The 22225-nt window shown below is 53.4% G+C and overlaps 1 protein-coding gene across 1 annotated transcript in view; it reads right to left on the minus strand.

The window, feature by feature from the left end:
* The window catches only part of PGM1 (phosphoglucomutase 1), a 67805-nt gene extending 48148 nt beyond the window's left edge, over positions 1-19657 (minus strand). Inside the window, exon 1 of the mRNA XM_055137618.1 lies at positions 19330-19657. Within this exon, the coding sequence (XP_054993593.1) occupies positions 19330-19575 (246 nt within the window). The 5' untranslated portion in view covers positions 19576-19657. The remainder of the gene's footprint in view (positions 1-19329) is intronic.
* Positions 19658-22225: the final 2568 nt, after the last annotated feature.

The following is a 22225-nucleotide window of genomic DNA, read 5'->3' on the forward strand; positions in this document are numbered from 1 at the left end:
GTCAGGGGGAGGGTTGGAAACACCCCCTGACACCCCCCAATGCCCCCCTAAACCTCCAGTAATGCAAACAAGTCTCCCCAATAAAAGAAAAACTGTACAGTGCTTCGGAATCACTTTCATGCAAACGCACCTAAGCCGTGGGCTCCTGTTGTGTTAGGAATGACAAGATTCTTCCATTTTCACTTGTAAAAAATTGTCCCTTATATGACTCGTAAAATTGTTAGATGCATCTTTTATTTTATTTCCCATCCGGAGCGATCTCGAGAAATTTTTCAGTTAAATGCCCTGGGAATAGTCATCCTTAGCTCACCGGAAGCTAACGGAATCATTTCCCCTCCTCCGGCTCTCACCAGGAACGGGGCAGGGGAAAGAGGTCCAGCTAAGGGGCTTCGCTCTCCCGTCATTCACGGTTATAGGTTTCCCTCTAGTGGCCGAAAGCAGGAAAGCAGGCGCAATTCTCGGAAGCTTCACAAGGGGGCGCGCTAAGTCGCTCCGGTGGAAGCACTGCAGCACTGCCCTGGTTCATCGATTTGCTCGAGCGGGCACCAGTAACGTCTCCTTTGTGAGACTTGTTACTGTTTTTGGCATATCGAATACGCCACGGGGAGCTTGCCAGGCTCTGCCATGAGGGCGGGATACTCTCAGTAGCTTGCCGGGCTCTCCGAGAGGGACAGAGGAATCGAACCCAGGTCGGCCATGTGCACGGCAAACGCCCTACCCGCTGTGCTCTCGCTCCAGTGGAAATAATAACACAAAATTGTGTGCTTGTGTGGGTGATGGGGGAGGGAGGTGGGGGCAGAGGGAGCTCAGAACACCTGCAACACAGCGGGTCTTGTCCCCTCACCAACCACCTCTCAGGCTGCATTTCCAAGCCGCCTCTTCCCTCTCCCCTCGGGGACTAAGTGAAATGTGGACTAAGTCCCAATACATAGTTGAACCTCAGCAGAAGACATCTGGGAGGCACCGGCCCATTGCTTGACCCCGCTCACTCAAAATCCTGCCCTGGCCAAGAACTGAGTGCTGCAAGTGGGGAAAGACGTGAGACCCCTCAGAGCTTGTCTTGTAAACCATGACGCCCAGAAGGACATTTGGATATAGATGGAGACAGGCGTCTGCCCCAGAGGCGGGTTGCACGGGTGGCAGGAAGGACACCGGGGGTGGGAAACGTGCATTAGTGAAGGGATCGGACCATTGTATGACTGAAACCCGACCATGAAGAACTTTATAATTCTGTATCTCATGGTAATTCAATTAATACCATTAAATATGATAGATATCCTGTGTCCATGGGCTGGAGCGATAGCACAGCGGGTAGGGCGTTTACCTTTCACAAAGCCAACCCGGGTTCGATTCCTCCATCCCTCTCGGAGACCGGCAAGCTACTGAGAGTATCCCACCCACAAGGCAGAGCCTGGCAAGCTCCCCGTGGCGCATTCGATATGCCAAAAACAGTAACAACAAGTCTCACCATGGAGACGTTACTGGTGCCCGCTCAAGCAAATCCATGAGCAACGGATGACAGTGCTGCAGTGCTACCTTTAAATATAAAACTTAAATTAAAAAAAAAAAAAACCACCTGCTCTGGGGCCCCAGGGTGGCAGAGTGCATAAAGGCGCCTGCCCTGCAGGCATGAGGGCCTGAGTTTGACCCCCCACCGCCGCCCATGTGTGCCCATCACTACCCGGGCAGATCCGCTCTTGGGTCCCGGTGCTGCAACAGAGCGTGTGGCCAGCGGCACAGCAAAGCCTGTCCGAGCCACTGCCGCCTTGAAAAAAATAAGATTCGAGCACGGCAGTGAGGAGCACAAAGCCTGAGCGACATCACAACCAGAAGGGACGCGAGCACACAGCTGGATGAGCGCGGCATCTGGGTGGCACCATGGCCGAGCACTGGGGCCGAGCACTCGAATACCCGGGCTGAGCGTGCAAGTCTCACAGCTGAGGGCGCAAGGGCACACGAGTGTGTGCAAACTCCATCATCACAGCAGCAGCGACCGGGGGAGGCAGAGGAGGGGGCTTCAGTGGTGGAGCTCGGAAGGCCCAGGGGAAGGCTCAGTGTCCATCCGCAACGCCCCTCGAGCCTCTGGGCGTGGCCCCCTCATGACTAAACAGCAATGTGGGCCTTGAAAAACAGAGCACCGGGGCTGGAGCAATAGCACAGCAGGTAGGGCGTTTGCCTTGCACGCGGCCAACCCGGGTTCGATTCCCAGCATCCCAGCCTCGACGGACTCCCTGCACGGAGCAGCCTGAGACACTGTCCCGGTCACGTCTGGGCTCCTCCGTCTCGCCAGGTGCTAGGACAGAGAACTGGACAAAGCCCCAGCGCAGCGTGTGACGTGGGGTGGGAGGTGTCTGCTTCCACCTGCGAGCCCAGAGCAGCGGGACCCCCGCACGGAGCCACGCAGAGACACCCTGAAAACTCCCGCCCCTGTCCACTCTGCTCGGTGGGCCGGCGACCAGAGACAGCCGCGCGTCACGAAGCTCTCTGCTGGAATCAAACCCAGAGACAGCGGGCAACCAGAGTCCCTCCCCACTGTCCTCTGGACTTGGGGTCACTCTCAGGAACGGTCGGAGAGACAGTAGCATCCTGCATGTGGCGAACCCTGGTTCGATCCTTGGCACCTCAAGGTCCCCTGAGCATTGCTGGGGGGCGGCCTGAAGACCCCCAGAGACCTCCAGAGTAGCCCAAGTAAACCCCGACACTGCAGAGGCCAAACAGCACCGCCTCCTCGGACCCCAGCACTGAACCGAGAATCACCGGAAGGGGCCCTAGGCCTCCTAAGCATGGCTAGGGGGGGCCTCCCCTACCCCCTGTAAAAAAAAAAAAAGAAGAAAAAAAAAAGAGTCATCAGCAGTTTCAGCAGCTCCCGTGCACCAAGTATGACGCAGGCACGGTGCCAGCGTCCCGGGCCCTCCCGGTGCCCGGCACCTGAGGCTGTTCCGTCTTTGCTGCCAAACCTGCTGGGGGCGGATCAGGCTTCGGGGAAATGTTTCCTGGTACCCGGGAGGCCCGAGAAGCGCTTGGAGGCCACCCAGCACGAGGCCTGGCCACTGTGACAGGCCCGGAGGGTTGACGCTAATTCTCCTTTTGCGTCACCTTTGGGGGGCGGGGGGTAACCACACGTGGGGGTGGGTGTTAGGGGCTAGTCCTGGCTCCTAGCTCGGGCGGGGGTGTTGGGAGTTAAGTCTTGGCGTTGTCTGGGGGACCCTGTTATTTAGCCAGGATCCAACCAGGCCCCCTGCACACCCCTGGGACCCCACCGCCCTCTGGGGACCTCCCGCTCCATCTTGCGTCACTGTCAGAGGCTTTTGCTGTAGCACGGGACGCCTGTCCAGGCCTGGGGAGGGTGGGGGGGGACAATAGAACTCTAAATGCTAAAGTGAACGGGCTTTCCTGCCCCTGCCCCCCACCCCCAAAGGGGTGCCCCAGCTCTGCCCCCAGCTTCTTCGACCCATGGCAGCTGCTCAGAGGCAGGCAGCCCTGAACCCTGAACCCACCCGCAGCTGTGAGTGCACAGGGCTCTGGCCAGTAAGGCCGTCCTAGCTCCTTGGATTTAGGGGACGTCCCCCTCCCTGTCACTGGACAATGCTGGGGACGTTGCCGGTAGCAACTCCCGGTGACGCTCAGCCAATAAAGGTCAGATAAATCGAGCCCAGGTCCAGTGATGGGGAACTCGGGGGTCTCTGGGGCTACAGCCAGTGGTGCTGGGGGTCCAGGCGGGTTCCAGACGCAGAACTCCAATGCTCCGGCCCGCTGGGCTCTCGCCCCGGGCCCCCGTTCTTGGGTTTCGCCAGCTCCCGCCAAACGGCACAGCCTCCAACACACATTCCCGTGTTCTCCAGCGTGGGAGAATGCAGAGCCCTGGGCACCGAGGCAGGCTGCAGGGGGGAGTGAAGGACCCGGTCCCAAGGGGGTGCCGAGAGCCTCGGCACAAGGCAGCCGACGCTTTCTTGGGTTTGGTTTGGGGGCCACACCCGGTGGCACTCAGGGCTTCCCTCTGGCTCGGGGTTGAGGTTCCAGTTAGCAATGCCAGGACTTGGTAGCCGTGTGCAAGGCAAGTGCTCTACCCACTGCACCATCCGTCTGAGCCCGCAGTGGCGGGTTTTAACACATTCTGCCTGTGTTCTCGTCCTGAGTAGAGTGAAGCCCCTCCCACACGTCTGCATACTCAGACAAGGCTCCCGGCGCCCCGATATTTCTGGAACCCCTTCCTAGCCGCTGCTTTTTCCCGTCTGCGGCACTTTGGAATCAGTCTTCCACCACAGCCGGGACCCTCCTCGGAGGCCAGAGCGGAACTTTGTAGAGCCAAGAACTGTCGGGGCCGTGTCTAATGAATGAAGTGGGTGATCAAACCTCGTTACATCACTTTCGGTGAAAAATGAGGCATGACTATAAGATAATGGGCCTGGTTTTCCTAGGTGGCCCGTAAGCGACTGGCTGGACAGTAACTCCCAGAGAGGACGTTGCAGTTGCCCGGCCGTGGACGCACTGCTGGAGCAAGCACGCGCTTCCCCGGGCGGGGATCGGGCAGAACATGCGGCTAGACTGGAGAGACACGATCCAATACCCCGGTGAAACCTGACTGCTGCCCCCCAGGGAATGAGACGCTGCCTGGGGAAACAGCGACTCTTCTCACAACCTGGGCTGCCCCGGACAGGAGCACTGAGAGTGAGAGTGGGTTCCGGCGGGGCCAGGGAAACGGCTCCAAGGGCTGGAGCACGTACTTTGTGGGGCCCTGGATGTGATCCCCAGCCCCGTCCTGTCCCCTGAGCACTGCTAGGCGATGCTCAGGGCTCACTCCTGGCTCTGCACTCCAGGCTCACCCCTGGGGAAGCTGAGTGGACCCGATGGGGCCCTGCGGGTCAGACCCACGGCCCTGTTCGCGGTGCGCAGGAAGTGGAGCGATACGCGCACGGCAGTACCTTGCACGCACAAGGGGGTGCACTGAGGGTGGCACCTCTGGAGAGAAGGAACCTCAATAGGAAGTTGGGGTGCCCCAATGCAGCTCTTTGACAGGCATGCTCTGACCCACACCTGGAACATTCTTCTCTCCTCACTGTCGGGTCCGGTTCCCTGTGCCTGACTCAGGGGCTCCGGGGCCACAGTGCTCCCTCCACTATAGTGCTGACTGCACCCGGGTCCCAAGGCTAAGCCTCCTGTGGGCTATATAGTCCCAGGACCAGACTGTCTCGTGTTCTCATCCATCCAGGGAGATGCTTCCATGGAGGACTCCTCCCTGCCTCCCTCCCTCCCCCCTCCCTCCCTTCCTTCCTTCCTTCCTCCCTCCCTCCCTTCCTTCCTTCCTTCCTTTCTTCCTTCCTTCCTTCTCTTCCTTCCTTCCTTCCTTCCTTCCTTCCTTCCTTCCTTCCTTCCTTCCTTCCTTCCTTTCCTCCCTTCCTTCCCTCCCTCCCTTCCTTCCTTCTTTCCTACCTTCCTTCCTTTCCTTCCTCCCTCCTTTCCTCCCTCCCTCCCTTCCTCCCTTCCTCCCTCCCTCCCTTCCTTCCTTCCTTCCTTCCTTCCTTCCTTCCTTCCTTCCTTCCTTCCTTCCTTCCTTCCTTCCTTCCTTCCTTCCTTCCTTCCTTTTCTTCCTTCCATTCTTACTGAATCACTGTGAATTACAAAGCTACAAAGATACTTATGACTGATTGTCAGGAGTATATTGTTCCAACACCAACCCCTTTACCAGTGCCCTCTGCCAATGGCCCCAGTTTCCCTCCCGCCACACCCCCCCAGCCTGCCTCTGCGGCAGCACTTCCCCTCCCCCACTGCCTCAGTGTTCCCTTCCCTGACTTATCCCCCTCACCCCTGCCCCAGTGCCAATCTTCCTATTACAGGTTCCCCTGTTCTTCTTTTCCATTGCTTTTGGGCACTTGATCCCCGCCCCCCAGGAAGTTTCTTTCTACCCCACATGTGAGAGAGATCGTTCTGAGTGTGTCCCCTCCTTCTGGCTGATTTTTCTCAACATGATGCTCTCCAGATCAATCCACACTGCAGCAAATTGCATGACTTTCTCTTTTCTTATGGCTGCATAGTATTCTGTTGTGTATATGTACCATAGTCTTTTTATCCAGTTATATGCTCATAGTCTTCACCGGGGCCCCACGGAGGGGGTGGGTTGAGTTTCCCTCACCGCCCCAAGCAGAGCCCCGGCAGTTGAAGACCTCCGGAACTTAGCCACAGCCATGCTCAAGGCCCCTCTCCACATGTTCGGATGAGCCTCACACATGAAGGAACCAGCAGAGGAACCCAGGTGTGTGGGACCCGGGGCTGAGATCTCCAAGCCTGCTTGGATCAGGACTGGGCCTCTTCTGCTCAGATCCCCCATTTTCCAGTAGCTAGGCAGTCACACCCAGAAACTGCCCCCGGCGCCATGTAACCCCATCAACGGCCAACATCCAGACTATAAAACCAAGCTCCCAGAAGCGCGGCAGCATCTTATAGCCTAGTTCTACCTCTTGGAGAACCTGGCAAGCTACAGAGCGTTTCCTGTCTGTATGGGAGAGCCTGGCAAACTCCTCACGGTGTATTTATATGCCAAAACCAGTAACAATGATGGGTCTCATTCCCCTGACCCTGAAAGAGCCTCCAATGCAGCATTGTTGGGAAGGACAAGTAAAGAGAGGCTAGGACGAATGGAGACCTTCTGAGACCGCTCAAGAAATTCAACAATCCATGGGATGATGATGATGATGATGATGATGATGATGATGATGATGATGATATTCTCATGGGCATTTGGGTTGTTTTCATATTTGGGCTCTTGTATCTAGTGCTACAATGAACATAGGAGTGCAGATATATTTTCTGCCTTGTGCCTTTGGGCCCTTGGGATATATTCCCCAGAATGATATTACTGGGTCCTATGGAAATTCAGTTCCTAATTTTTTGATCAATGTCCATATTGTCTTCCAAAATAAAAGGGCTCCCTCTTGACCTCTCCCCACCATTTTGTTGATCTTCTCACTGGCTGGCTCACCCCTGACTGGCTACCCACTGCTCTGACATCCCACCCATCCCCACGGGATTCACACAAGCCAACCGGTATGTCGCCACACTCTTGAGCAACCAGGATGCTGCCGCCAACCCCACAGCCCTATCACGTGAGGACCCGGGATGGGGAAGTACCCCTTGAACGGAACCCCTCGAGCTCAACAGCAGCTCCAAACCAAATTCACGTGTCAGATGCTGAAACGTGTCACACAGTGCACCCTTCTGGGACACTGGGACACACCTTCCCTAGGCCATTAACAAGTTGAGGGTTTGGTGTTGGGGCCACCTTCCCTTGAGGTCACTGACAAGCTTAGGTTTGGGGGCCACACCTGACAGTGCTCAGGGCTTACTACTGGCTCTACACTCAGGGATCACTCCTGGTGGGACTTGGAAGACTACAGTGGTGCTAGGGATTGACCCCCTGGTTGGTGGTGGACACGGCAAGCACCCTACCTTTAGGCCATTAACAAGTTTAAAAGGAAGAAGCCAGCATGGGAAGATCCTTAGAACATACAGATGGCTCTAATCAAGAGAATACGGTGTTATAGGCTGACCCCAAAGCAGCCTGGGGTCTTTGTGCAAACTCATGGACTTGACTTGTTTGCCTATAAAAAAAACTCTGAAAACCCTACTTCCTGTTGCCCAGCCCAGTCTTCCCACACTTCAGCCAGAATAGTGTGACAATCCCCAGAGCCCCTAGGTTGGGGTGTATTTATTTATGGCAAAGATCAACTGGATGAAATATCAGAAGAACAGGGCGCTGGTTCCAAATGCACCTTTTCAGCAAGCTGGACAAGTCAACCAAATCCGCCTGTCCCCAGAAACACTCTGGCGACACTCGGGGAGACGGGAGAGAAAACACTCCTGGAATGTTGGCCGCCTCTTGGTCGCCTGGCCACACGGGGGCTAACACTGAGTGTCCCCTGCTGCATGCATGGGCTTGTCTTCCCTTTTCTCTTCTTTTTTTTTTCTATACATAATACTTTTTTTAAAAAAACAATACAATTTAATACAAAATTCTGTGATTGTTCTTTTAGATTATTTCAAGTTATCATTGCCAACTTCTAATAACCATTTCTACATTTCCAGGGTTGAAACAAAGATCTTAAAACTGAGGAATCTCCGACCTCAGGACTATGCTAATTATAGCTGCACTGCTTCAGTGAGGAATGTATGCAATATTCCCGATAAGATGGTGTCATTTGGACTTTCCAATAACACAGGTATGCAGCGATCTATGTTTTATGTCTGTTACCCACAGCTATTATTTAAAAGGAAATTCTTTAACTTTCCTATGGACAAATGACCATTTGGACCATTTAGACCATTTGTCCAAATATCTTGAGAAGAAGAAACAAAATATTTTTTTCTCACCTGAGAAATCTGAAAAGATTTTAGTCAATGGGCATGTATAGCATTGAAGCCATTTAAAATATATATTCATATGTGTCATAAGGAAGCACATCAGGGTCAAAGAAAGATCTTAGATATACCATATCTTTCATATTAAAGTTTTTGATTAAAATTTACAAAAACTGGGGCTGGAGCAATAGCACAGCAGGTAGGGCGTTTGCCTTGCACACGGCCGACCCGGGTTCGACTCCCAGCACCCCATATGGTCCCCTGAGCACCACCAGGGGTGATTCCTGAGTGCAGAGCCAGGAGTAACCCCTGTGCATCGCCAGGTATGACCCAAAAAGCAAAAAAAAATAATAAGAAGAAATAAAAAATAAATAAAATAAAATTTACAAAAACTGTTTTGTGATCAAAGCAAATAATTAAAAGAATCTTTTTATATCAAGAAGTCTTGGTAATTTCAATTAGTTCTTACATAGAAAAAAATTTTTTCTGGAAAGGTCAAACATTATTAATCCTGCAATTTAAGATATCCTACTTTTAGTAACATAGACCTCAGAATAACTTAATGAAAAAATATTGAAAGTGCTAAATTTCTCGATGGAGATAGCTAAGAGAACACATGATTTATAATTGTGTATAAAAATTACCTCAATAAAAATATATTAACTGACCTGTCTTCCCTTTTCTGTCTTATGCCTCAGGAACTCAACTTAGGGGAGAGTGGGGAAAACTTGGGAAGGGGGGGGGCTCCCAGCAATTAAAATTTTTACTAAAACATTTTGTTTTGGAAAAGGGGGGACGGGGGGCCACGGCAGAATGATATTGGTGCTTGAGAAAAGAGGGCATCACCGGGACAAACACAGTCTGGTAAACCAACATCACCTCCGGACACCAGAATCAGCTGACATCCCCTTGCATTCCCTTTCGCCTCTCTGGAATGACCCCCAGGGCTGGCTCTGATCAGGGCCTCTTTGTGGACAAAGGATGGAGGATTCTCACCCACCTCCTCCAAACTCTTCTTCTCCCTCTGCCGAAGCCATGTGGGGGGCTAGAGGTGGAGGAGGGTTTTAAGGACTGAACGCACTCACGGGTCCTGACTGTGAACATCGCGTCCAAGCCTGGACCTACTGGCTGAGTCCTGGCTGTGTCTGTGAGCACGTCGAGGGCATTAAGGGGGGAGGGGGAGCAAGCGGGGAACTCGGCTCACTCTTTCCTACTCCCTGTCTTGGCAAGGTGGATGGCCCCTTCTCCTGAAGTCCAACGGTGTAAAAATTCTTTGAAGCTGGAAGCATTTGAGATTAGGTGACGACTCCCCACTGTGAACCCCGTTATCTGCCTAAAAGCAGAGTTTGTCCATCACTAAAAACTACCTTCCTGGGGGCTGGAGTGAGAGCACAGCAGGTAGGGCATTTGCCTTGAACATGGCCGACCCGGGTTAGATTCCCAGCATCCCATATGGTCCCCTGAGCACCGCCAGGAGTAATTCCTGAGTGCAGAGCCGGGAGTAACCCCTGTGCATCGCTGGGTGTGACCCAAAAAGCAAATCGCCTTCCTGGCAGTGTGGGACCAGGACAGACAGACTGGCCCACCCTAATGGACACACCCTCCCGGGGCCTGCCCATCTCTCCGAGAAGCCAGCTGCTTGCCCACAGGCAGGAGGAGACCCTGTTCTCCTCCGTCCCCCTCTCTCTCCTTCCCCTAAACCAACAGCAAATAAGCCACAAACTGCTTCCTGTCCGATTCTCCCGTGAATTCCCACAACCTCGCGGGCATGTGGGTGTGGAAGAAAACCTGCCTTCTCCAGCGGCAGACCTAGCACTGGGGTCTGGGCGCTTGCCTGACAAGCCAGGAAAGCCCCTGAGCATGCGAGGGTGACCCCAGGAACTTCATCACAGCAGGGTCTTCGCATTGACCACCCCCCGCTGATTAGCCAGGGGCCTCCTGAGCACTATTTGGGACATCCCCCCCAAAGCCAACCAAATGCCCCAAATCTTTCTTCTTTCTTATCGGTCTTTTTGCTGGTTTGATTCACAGCCCCTCCCGGGCCCCTAAGCCTAAAAGATTAAAGGAAACGCTTCTCCCCTCGGTCCAAGAGGGCAAACATGTGTCTTGTAAATGTGTGATCAACACTGATACTGATTACACGTCTTATCAGCGAGACGGCTGTAGGACAGTCCCCTCTGGGACACGTGAGGCTACAGCCATGTTCTACAGACTAGTTCATTCCGTCTCTCTCTACATATCTTTTTCCCAGTGACACCCACCCCGCCCCCCACCCAGGCCAGCTCCTTCCCTTACCGGGGTCTTATCATGACACACAGCAGCCCATGTGGTCATGCCCCTCCCTTGCCCGGGGCTGCTCCCTCCCTCCAAGCCTTTCAGCTTTGTGGGTCACTCCCATGTATGTATCATCTGTCGCCCTCCGTACCAGAGCCCCACAGTCCGATGACGGCAGAGCCCTGATTTAGCTCACCGTGGTCCCGGCCGTGCCTGGAACAGAGACTGCCACCGGCTTGTGGCTCCAGAAACACTTGCGGAATTAATGAGTCTCGCTCCATGCTGTCCTGCCCAAAGCCATTTCCCCGAAGACCGTTTCCAGGGAAAGGGAGAAGGCTTTTCTTCTTAGGCCTCTTAGCATGCTGCGGGCGTCAGCTTCGGGTACAGAAATAGGAGAGAGCGTGTGGCAGCTGTTTTAGCCAGAGCGTTAGTAGCACTGTCCGTCCCGTTGTTCATCGATTTGCTCAAGAGGGCACCAGTAACGTCTCCATTGTGAGACTTGCTGTAAAGCCAAGGAAAAGAAGCTCCCTGACAATTGGCTTTAAAGATCTCACAGGATAAAGCGGCTAATCGTGGACTCAAAACAAAAACAGACCTGTCCATTCCCCGCCTCTTCCCTCTGCTGTCCACAGTCCGGTCAATCTGCAAGACAAGATTCAACTTCCACCTCTTCTTCCTCTGATCCAGAATGATCTGTTCTTTGCTGGATGTGGCCCCGAAAGCAATATATATATATATATGTATTGAAATATGAATTTATACATAATTTATAAATTCATATTAGCAGAATCTCCTGCCCCCGCACCAGGCTGTCTTCACCGGGACACCCCCTCGGGAAGGGGGGCGGGTTGAGTTTCCCCCTCCCGTCCCAAGCAGAGCCCCGGCAGCTTAAAGCCTCCAGAACCCAGCCATGGCCATGCTCAAGGTCACTCTATACATGCTTGGACGAGTCTCACCCATGAAGGAACTGACAGAGAAACCCAGATATGTGGGACCTGTGGCCAAGATCTCCAAGCCTGCTCGGATTGGGACTGGGCCTCCTCCACCCAGATCCCCAGTTTTCCAGTAGCCTGGCAGTCACACCCACAAACTCCCCCCCGCCCCTCCACACACACCATTTAATCTCATCAACAGCCAAAATCCAGAGACTATAAAACAAAGCTCCAGGAAGAGAGCAACGCAATTTTTCCTGGACCTCTTTTTTTTTTTTCTTTTTATTTTCCCTGCACGGCAGAGCCTGGCAAGCTACCCGTGAAGTATTTAATATGCCAAAAACAGTAACAACAATGTGCTCTTCATGTTCCTGGAGTGAGCAAATGCCACTAGGCTACCCTAGCACTCGATGGTGGCAATTGAAGACGTTACTGACGCCAGCTCGAGCAAATCAATGAACAACGGAATGACAGTGATTACAGTGATATATAATTTATATAATATATTTTGCTGTTTGGGCCACACCCAGCGATGCTCAGGGGTTACTTCTGGATCGGCACTCAGAAATTACTCCTGGTGGGGCTCGGGCGACCATATGGGATGTCGGGGATTGAACCCAGGTCAGCCGTGTACAAGGCAAGTGCCCTACCCACTGCACTATCACTCTGGCCCCTCTGTATTTCTTGTGTCCTATCTCCCCCACCACTCCCCAATACTGCAGATTCTGGATTTAAAAGGACAATCTTGCATTGATCCTCATTGAGTCAGAAAAGTTCATTAAAGGCCAACAAGTGTGAAGGATGCAGATTCCGAAGCCCATCTTCCCAAAAGGACTGTTTTCAGGCTGGGAGGCACACCAGAGCTTGTTTCTCTAACACCTCACACTTGCTCCAAGGGAATCCGGTTTTCGGGGAGGACAGCAGCTTCTCCCCAGAACTGGTCACTACAAAGTCCCCAAATGCCCCCTCAGGCCACCTTCTTCCTCTGCCTTCTCAGAACTGCCCTCATCAATGTCTGCAGCGTGGACCTTGGAAGGTTCAGGAAAGAGTAAAGAGTAAATCCATCCCAAAATGGGGCTGGAGCATTGGAGACGGAAAGCGGACTCTGGTGAAGGGAACATTACAGTAACTGGTGATGGGATAAGTTGAAACATTGTATGCCTGAAACCGAAGCATGAGTAACTTTGTAATTCCACGGTGACTAAACTGGGGAGAAAAAAGAGAAGAAATCTATTCCAAATAGAGACGGTAAAATCTGCACAAATAATGAAGTTCCCAGAGTTCCCCCTGTTTGAGAGCTGGAGACCCTTTTTTTGTTTTTTTGGGGGACACACCTGGTGATGCTCATGGCCCTGTGCTCAGGCATCACTCCTGGCAGGTTTGAAGGACCATATGGGGTGGGGGATCGAATGGAAGCCAGTTGGCCAGATGCAAGGCAGAGCCCTAACCACTGAACTCTCTCTCCGGCCCCTTAGAAATGGAGACCTTTATTTTCTAGAGCTTGTTCCCGAGGTCCATCCGGCGGAAGTTGAGCCTAACCCAAGAAGGGGGTTGTTCATTGCAAAAGTTCTTAGCTCAGAATTCTAAGACCAGACCCCCACAGGCCCATGGATGGCAGGCAGAATAAATACAAAGCATCATTTTCACTATGGCATTTCCTTCAGTCACCGAGAACCAGCAACAAACTACAGAATCAGAACCTCTACGACTTTAACCATGGAATCAGAATACCTAGGACTTCCACCTGGTAATTTACTGCTGGACTTTTTTTTTCTTTTTGGGTCACATCCGGCGATGCACTGGGGTTATCCCTGGCTCATGCACTCAGGAATTACTCCTGGCAGTGCTCGGAGGACCATATGGGATGCTGGGAATTGAACCCGGGTCGGCTGCGTGCAAGGCAAACACCCTACCCATTGTGCTATCGCTCTAGCCCCACTGCTGGACTTTCAATCCTTTCCTACATGATATTTGTCCCAAACACTGAGATGACAGCTGTCTCTGATCAAATATTTTGACTCCTTGTCCGTAACGCAGTGCCTAAGCTGCTCTCGGTTTTGATCACAAACACTTCTTTTCTACCCCATTATATCTTTATGCCCTAATAATTATTCAGAAATGGAATCTGCAACGCACGAATCCCTGCAAATGGATGAAAGAACATTGGCTGTGCAAAAGCCCACCCGCCCGAAATGAAGACATCTATTTCCTTTGCCCGAGGATGCTGGTGGAGACGTTTCCAAATGTGCTAACATTCATTTGCATGCGGGGCCTGACCCCTCCCCTGTCCAGACACTGGCCACTGGCCCTTCCCCAAGGCCAGGAGCATCAGCAATGTTAGCGGGTCTGTGCTGGCCTGCCCCGGGGACATCTCAGGACTGGGGGCCCATAACCTCCTTCCGCTCATAGGCTAGGCTGTTCTTTCTTTCTTTTCTTTCTTTCTTTCTTTCTTTCTTTCTTTCTTTCTTTCTTTCTTTCTTTCTTTCTTTCTTTCTTTCTTTCTTTCTTTCTTTCTTTCTTTTTTTTTGCTTTTTGGGTCACACCTGGCAATACACAGGGGTTACTCCTGGCTCTGCACTCAGGAATTACTCCTGGCGGTGCTCGGGGGACCATATGGGATGCTGGGAATCGAACCTGGGTCGGCCGCATGCAAGGCAAATGCCCTACCTGCTGTACTATCGCTCCAGCCCCCTAGGTTGTTTTTTCTAATTCATATATTAAATATAAAAACAGAGCCATATAACAAACATATAATTTTTTTTTTTTTGCTTTTTTCAGTCACACCCGGCGATGCTCAGGGGTTACTCCTGGCTCTGCACTCAGGAATTACTCCTGGCAGTGCTCAGGGGACCAAATGGGATGCTGGGAATCAAACCCGGGTTTGCCGTGTGCAAGGCAAATGCCCTCCCCACTGTGCTATCACTCCAGCCCCCTAGATGTTAGAATTTTTAAGGAGAAAAAGGATTCTTTCTGTTCTGTTTCAGTGGTGGGGGAGGGGACACTTATCAGAGCACAGGGCTTACTCCTGGCTCTGTGCTCAGCAATCACCCCTGGTGAGGCTCGGGGCACCATATGGGATGCCAGTGACGGAACCCAGGCTGGCCGCGTGCAAGGCAAATGCCCTACCCACTGCACTGTCTCTCTGGCCCAAAACTAGCGTTCTTAGAAGAAAAAAAAAAAGTTATGACATAATGATTTTTTTTCCCTCCTTGTTTCTACACTTTAGGCACTGTGATTAACAAGAATAACAGCAGGGTTCCATGCTTAAGACATTCCAACACCACGCCCTCCACCCCTGGCCCAGTGTCCCTACCACGTGGGTAGTTTGGTCACTCAGAGTCAAGTTGGCCGGTGACTGCCACAGAGCCCCTCCCCCAGGCTGATGGGGCCAGAGGGAAAGGACAGACACTGTGATTTCTCTCATAAGCTAAAGAAACATAGCAGGGGAGTGACAAACGCCCAGTGACAACGAAGACGGAGAGCAGGAGAACGGGGCCTCAGTAGGACACTCGGCCCTTGGGGTGGGGACAGGACAGCAGGGAACATTCTGACAGTGGTGGAGGGAAGTGAAGGGAGGCCTGTAGGAGGCAGGCTGGGCAGTGGGGACGGGTGAGGTAAGTGGGCACGGATGAAGGGATTGGTGCTGGGACAGTCACTTGAAACTAAAGCATGAATAACTTTGTAGATCGAGTGAGTCAATAAATTGAAAGAGGGGGAGAGAGAGAGAGGGAGGGAAGGAGGGAGAGAAGGAGGGAGGTAGAGGGAGGGAGGGATAGAGAGAGGGAGAGGAGAGAGAGAGGAGGGAGGGAGAAAGACACAGAGAGAGGGAGGGAGGGACAGAGAGAGGGAGAAAAGAGAGCAAGGGGAGGGAGGGAGAAAGAGAGAGAGGGAGGGAGAAAGAGGGAGAGAGAAGAGAGAGAGGGAGAAAGGAAAAGAGAAAGAGAGGGAGGGAAGAAGAGAGAGGGAGGAAGGAAGAGAGAGGGAGGGAGGGAAAGAGAAGAGAGAGAAGGCAGTGTTGAAGTTGTGGGGGGGAGACGGAGACTGGGAGGGGGAGGGGCGTTACCATGCCTTGCGTGTGGGCCGTGAGGTGGGCCAACCTCACCCCCAGCCCACTCTGGGTTCCCCTCAGTGTCCTTTAAATGGCCCCCACATGACGGGGCAGTTGAGGATATGTGGGAAGGCCGAGGGCACCCGAGCACTGCCAGGGAGCCCTGGGGGACCCCCCCAGCAATACTCAACCCGGCGGGGAACTTGGCAATACCACATGGTGCTGGGGTGGGGGCCAGGGGTCCCCGGGGCCAATCCTGCAGTGCTCATGCTCAGGAGGTCATGAGGGCAGGGGCGCGGGGCCGCAGGGTGCTGGGGCAGGTAGTGCTGAGGACTGAACTCGGGGCCTAGCGCACCCCAGACAAGCGCTCAGGCCGGGGGGTGGGGGGTTCAGACCCCAGTAACCCACCCAAAAGAGCAGCCTCAACCCTTCTGGCTTGCGTTCACTCCGCTGAGGATCCTGCTCCTGAGAACATCACCTCAGCAACTCCGGCTCACCCACACCCCTCTGTGAAGCCCCCCTCCCCCCTGCCCTCCCCAGAATCACCCCCAGACCGGACCCTCCACCTAGCTCCCACCCTCTAGTCCAGCTCGCCTCCAGGACGAAGCTTTCCCAAGGTCTCAGCCAGAGGGTGCTCCCCTAAGCGGCTCCTGAGAACAGTGGAGGGTCCCGGGGAGCCAACGCTGGGTGCCGTGCCCCACCCAAGCTCCCACGGAGGGGTCCCTGAGTGCCACTGTCCCGGGCCCTGATAGATCCCATCATCTGCAGAGGGGAAGAGCCACTTCAAGGGGGAGCAACAGGGGGAGAGGATTTCACGGGTGGGGCGGGGAGCAGAGAGACTGGGGGGGGGGTGACCTCCAGAGACTGGGGGAGGGGGGCGACCTCTCTGAAAGTGCCATCAGAAGCGCATCCTAACAGGAGAGAAGGAGCAGCGGACTGAAATCCCTGGTGAGAGAAGAAAATCCCAGGAGGTGTGGCAGGACAGGCTGGCCCCAGAGGAACAGGGTGATCCGGGAGGAGCGAGCAGGACAAAGGAACAAGAACTGGGAAAAGGGGACAAACATCAGCGGGGCCAAAAGCAGCCGGAAGTCCATGAAAGGCCCAAATGTGGGCTTCGGGGCTTGGGAGGACAGAGAGCGGGAGTGAAGCCAGAGGTGCGGGGGAGGCGGCAAAGGCAGATCAGAGAGGTGGGCAGGGCAGGGAGGCAGGCCAGAAGGTCCCCTGGGGACCGGAGCCCCCAAGGGCTGCACCTCCCAGGTTCAAACAGGTTCTAAAGTTCTTTCCTCCCCTCCCCCACAGCTCCCAAACGGGCGATTTTTCCTTTGGAGCCCTAAAACGTCACTGCCCAGTCAGCTCCTGAAGGATGGGCCTTGCGTGTGCATCATTTTGTCATTCCTCCTGACTCCCGCGCCAGGCTGTTTTCACTTGGGGCGGCCCAGAGGGGGATGGGTGAACCCTCCCTGCCCCAAGGGACCCAGCCCCAGCAGCCGACCTCCACAACCCAACCACCGCCACGCTCCAGGTCGCTTTCACGGCCGCGCAACACATTGTAAGACACTTCCTACCCATTTTCCCTTTAATTACCACACCATATTTAATAGAGTTCAGACAGTAGGCAACATATATATATATATATATATATATATATATATATATACACACACACACACATACATACATACATACGTCTCAGAGAGCCCAGCAAGCCACCGAGAGTATCCCACCTGCACAGGCAGAGCCTGGCAAGCTCCCCGTGGCGTATTCGATATGCCAAAAACAGTAACAATAGGTCTCATTCCCCTGACCCTGAAAGAGCCTCCAATCATTGGGAAAGACAAGTAAGGAGAGGCTGCTAAAATCTCAGGGCTGGGAGGAAGAGAGACATTACTGGTGCCCACTAGAGTATAAATCAATGACAGTGACCTGAGTGTGTGCGTGGCTGAGGCTTCCCAGGTGAGGAAATGAACAAAACACAATTTCAGCACTGGAGGCTGCAGACACCACAGGCTGTGTCGAGACTCAGGTTTGTCTGTTTGTCTTTCAAGAGAATCTGGGCTTGGTTTGTTGCTGTTGCTGCTACTGCGTTTGCCAGGGTTCGAACCCAAAACCTCACAGATGCAAGACACTGGTGGGACCCCTGAGCCACATTCCAGGCCATCTGCGCATGTCTGCAGAGCCTGGAGCACCGGGGAAAGGAGCCTAGTCTTCTCGTACAGATGTATGTCCACTGTCACCCTGGGCCCTCCATAGATTTGGGAGGAAATGGGAAATTAGATCCTGAGTCCTGGGGTTCCCTCCTTCCTGGAAGTTACACAAGTTCCTGGAACTGGTGGGTCTGTCTGCCGACTCCTTCTCAGGGTGGCCCTCGGAGCCCTGTTTAACCTGCCTAACTCTGAAGTTCTGTCTCGCTGGCATCTAGCAGATGCCCATAATAGCATCAACCTCACCCCGCTGCAAGACACAGACAGGCCGCAAATCAAGTGATCTCGAGGTGCTCGGCAACATGGCCCCTGTGGCCTTACTAAAAGTACCTTTTGGGGCTGGAGCAATAGCACAGTGGGTAGGGTGTTTGCCTTGCACGTGGCTGACCCAGGTTCGATTCCCAGCATCCTCTATGGTCCCCTGAACACTGCCAGGGGTAATTCCTGAGTGCATGAGCCAGGAGTGACCCCTGTGCATCGCCGGGTGTGACTCAAAACGAAAATAAAATAAAAATAAAATAAAAGTACCCCTCAAAGGAGCACAAAGCTCAGGGAGTGAGTCCCAGAAGGGTTGGGTATATGTCCAATCTTTAAATATAGAAACTGGGGGTGGGGGGGCGGGGTGCTGAGAGACTGCAAAGCGGGGGAAGGCGTTTGCTTTGTGCACAGCCCCACCCAGTTAGATTCCAGACACCACACCGGAGTGATCCCTGAGCACTGCTAAGGAAAACAAAACAAAAACAATCATTGCCCATTTTCCTATGAACTCGGCTAAAGTTTCCCCTTTGCCAGAGGGCCCGCTCAACTGGGTCACTCAAGGCAGTACTGTGGCTGGGGGGTGGCCTGGCCCATCAAGGCCACCAAGACCATAGGCCTCGGGGCACCCCTGGGCACCTTCCAGAGGCAAAGGCAATTCTGCAGCAGCCCCTCTCAGGGGGCGGGGGGCGGGGCGCCCCGGGTGCACCCCGAAGCAAAGGTTAGGCTTTTCCAAAGCCTGCGCCCCAACTTCCTCTCCTGTCGGTTCCAAGGCGAGTCCACGGGGGGTGGGTTTGTAGGGGGGGGCGCTTGGACCAGTCAGCGGTCTCCCCGGATCCGGATCTGCAGGCCCCACATTCCAGGGGGTGCGCCAACGGCCCCAGCCGGGCAACGTCTGGCTCAGCGCCAGCAAGAAGCGCCAGTCCTGACCGAGCGTAGCAGCCGTGGGGGGTGGGGGGCAGACCAGGGGGTCGGGCCGCAGCTGCCCCGCCTCGCTCTCTCGCTCGCCCTCCCGCCCGGATCAGGCCACGGCCGCGGCCACTGTAATAGTAGCCTGGGCCGCGGCAAAGGTGAATGCAAAGGTCGGAGGCCTGGGAAGGGGGTGGGGCAGAGGGAGGGTGGGGAAGGGGGAAGGGGGCGGAGTGGGGCCTTCCCAAGGTCAAGGCCGGCTCCCCCCCACCCCCCCACCCCCAGCCCCGGGGGACCGTCCGGCGCGGGGCGGCGCGCGGAAGTGGCGGCGGGGCGGCCCGGCGCGCGCCTCCCTTACCCCGTTGGCCGCGGCGATGCGCACGATGAGCTGGATGGCCTCGCGCATGTAGAAGCGGCCGTCCCCGCCCACCACCAGCGTGGCCTCCTGCCGCTGCGCCGGCTCCACGGTGGCCACGATGCTCTGGATGAAGTTCTCCGCGTAGTTGGCATTGCCCTGGAACACCTTCACGCGCTTCCGCAGCCCGCTGGTGCCCGGCTTCTGGTCCGGGTACGCCTGCGTCTTCACCGTCACGATGCGCACCATGGTGGCCGCGGCCAGCAGCTGCTCCTCGCGGCGCCCAGCGGCCCGGCGCCTCCTTATAGGGCCCCGGCGGGTCCGGGAGGCAGCGCCCCGGGGCGGGCGGGGCCGGGGGCGGAGCCTCGCCCTGGCACCTCCCCGTCGCCGGGCTGCGCCCTGCAAGGCGCAAATCTGTCCCGCTGCAACCCCCCTCACCCCCACCCCAAAGGACAGGCGCAGAGCTTGGGGCAGCGACGAATGTGAGGCGGGCTGGGAGGAAATGCAAAGTTGAACGATCTGCGCGGCCGAGCTGGTGCAAAGAACTTTGTTCTGGAAACCTGCGAGAGGGGCCGTGCCAGCTTCGGCTAGAATCCAGGCAGTCTCTCTCCAAACGCGAGGGTTTGTGTGTTAGGAAAAGGAGTCGGCTCCAAAGGTCTGCTTCGACCTCCTCGCTGCGTGTTTGGGATGGACGGGCGGGCTCGGTTCCCATTGGTCGGACGGACGGGCTCACCGCGACCAGCATCTAATATTTACCTAACGCCTCCAGCCCTCGCTAAACACAGGTTTTCTTTCCCTTTGCTTTCTGCTTGCAAAATAGAGGTGAAAGAATCAAAAGTCTCGCCAAGGTCGCAGAGGGAATCTGTCTTCCAAAGCAAGGCCGCGGGGTCTGACCAGGAGGAAACGTACAGAGAGTTCTTGGTCAGTGTCGGTGCGTGCAGAGATAGGGAAGAACATAGTTTGCTCGCCATCACGGTAGCTTGGTCATTCGTGTAACAGAACTCGGGTTCCGAGAGCTGAGATAACCCAGGCGGGATAAGGATGGTCATGGATTCTATTCTGGACATGGGAAGTTTGAAATGCCTCTAAAGAAGGCTCAGAAACGTGTCCCTTATAGAATTCTAGAGCTTAGAATAGACACCCGGGCAGATAATAGGAATTTAAAATCCAGCAGCAATCATTTGAAGCGGATAGCTTATATAAACGTTCAGACTGGGAAAGAAGTAAAACCAAGTTAATTTGTGGGAGATAGCATTATCTATGTAACAATCCATGTTTGTTGGGGAAGTTTCCATGGGGGAGGGGGTTGGAGTTTTTAGTGAACCCAAAAGAAAAATTATTCTAATAGTCTAAGGTAAGATTGAAAAGTTGGCTACGGTACATGTCTTTTATGTGAAAGGCCCTGGGTTTGTTCCCCATCAAAAAGAAAACAAAGAATATGGTGGAAAAAAGTGTACAAATGTATCAAAATGAACTTCAGGCCGGAGAGATAGACACTTTACACCTGCCTGTCCCAGGTTCAATCCCTCACACCTCATATGGAGTCATCCCTGAACACTTCCTGGTGTGGTCTCCACACCTCAGAAAGAAATTAACTTCTATAATGTCTTTGATATTAAGTAGAGAGTTAGAACAAAAAGAATTCAATACTCTAAAGTAATTCATTAACCTGTAGACAAGGCTTTAGAAAGCACGTAAGCAGCACTTAATAGAAGCAGGCATTCCAGGTATTAAACTTTTCTTTTTTTTTTTTTTTTTTTTGCTTTTTGGGTCACACCCAGCGATGCTTAGGGGTTACTCCTGGCTTTGCACTCAGGAATTACTCCTGGCAGTGCTTGGGGGACCATATGGGATGCCAGGGATCAAACCCGGGTCAGCCGCGTGCAAGGTGAACGCCCTACCCGCTGTGCTATCGCTCCGGCCCCAGGTATTAAACTTTTCAAAGCAAAACATTAATCTATGTGCACACTAAACTCCCTACTAGGAGCGTCAGGAAGTGATAGACTTGTGTATTGAAGAATCCTGGCATGATGGCCAGTTTAGGCCTTTAAATAGCTCTCCTCTCAGAAGCTCCGCTGTCCGGGAAGAAATCTCTCTCGTACAGATTCTGGTGAGATAGGTAAATTATGACTCAACCAGAAATTTCAATTAATTGTATTGCTGGCAAATGACTGATGGATGATTTCATGTGAGCCCATACAAATGAATGTGAATGATACTGTAAATGTCATTTTAGTTCATTTGCTAAATCTAAAGCATAGATTCTCCCTGGCTGCAGATGTGGCTCATTATGCTCAATCTTGATCTATTTGTAATTTGCTGAAATGACTGAAATGGCTCCTACATATGGACACAAGATGGAACCACTCACTGTCTATCTTAGACCCATAAGTTACTCAGATGCTTAAAAACTTTGATTTGAATAGAAGTTTGTGAGTATCTGGGGCCTGTGATTCTGAAATCAAGTTTGTACCTGTGCCAAAATAAGTTTCTGAACTTAAGCTTCTGTATCAGATGATTCAACATGAAATTACATGTGAAAAAGATGGATATATGTTAATTTGTTTTTTCTTACTTTGGGGGGGAATCTTCTATAAAGTAAAGCAGTATGAATTAATGTGTTAAAGGGCACAAAGATAAGGTGTTTTAAAATACAGATTTTATTTATTTATTTATTTATTTTTGATTTTTTTTTGGGGGGGTCACACCCAGCGATGCTCAGGGGTTACTCCTGGCTTTGCACTCAGGAATTACTCCTGGCAGTGCTTAGGGGACCATATGGGATGCCAGGGATCAAACCCGGGTCGGCCGTATGCAAGGCAAATGCCCTACCGGCTGTGCTATCGCTCCGGCCCCTAAAATACAGATTTTAAAGGACACTTTAAAGAGAAGAGATGCC

The sequence above is a fragment of the Sorex araneus genome, chromosome 5, assembly GCF_027595985.1.
Source record: "Sorex araneus isolate mSorAra2 chromosome 5, mSorAra2.pri, whole genome shotgun sequence".
In the NCBI taxonomy this organism is placed as follows: domain Eukaryota; kingdom Metazoa; phylum Chordata; class Mammalia; order Eulipotyphla; family Soricidae; genus Sorex; species Sorex araneus.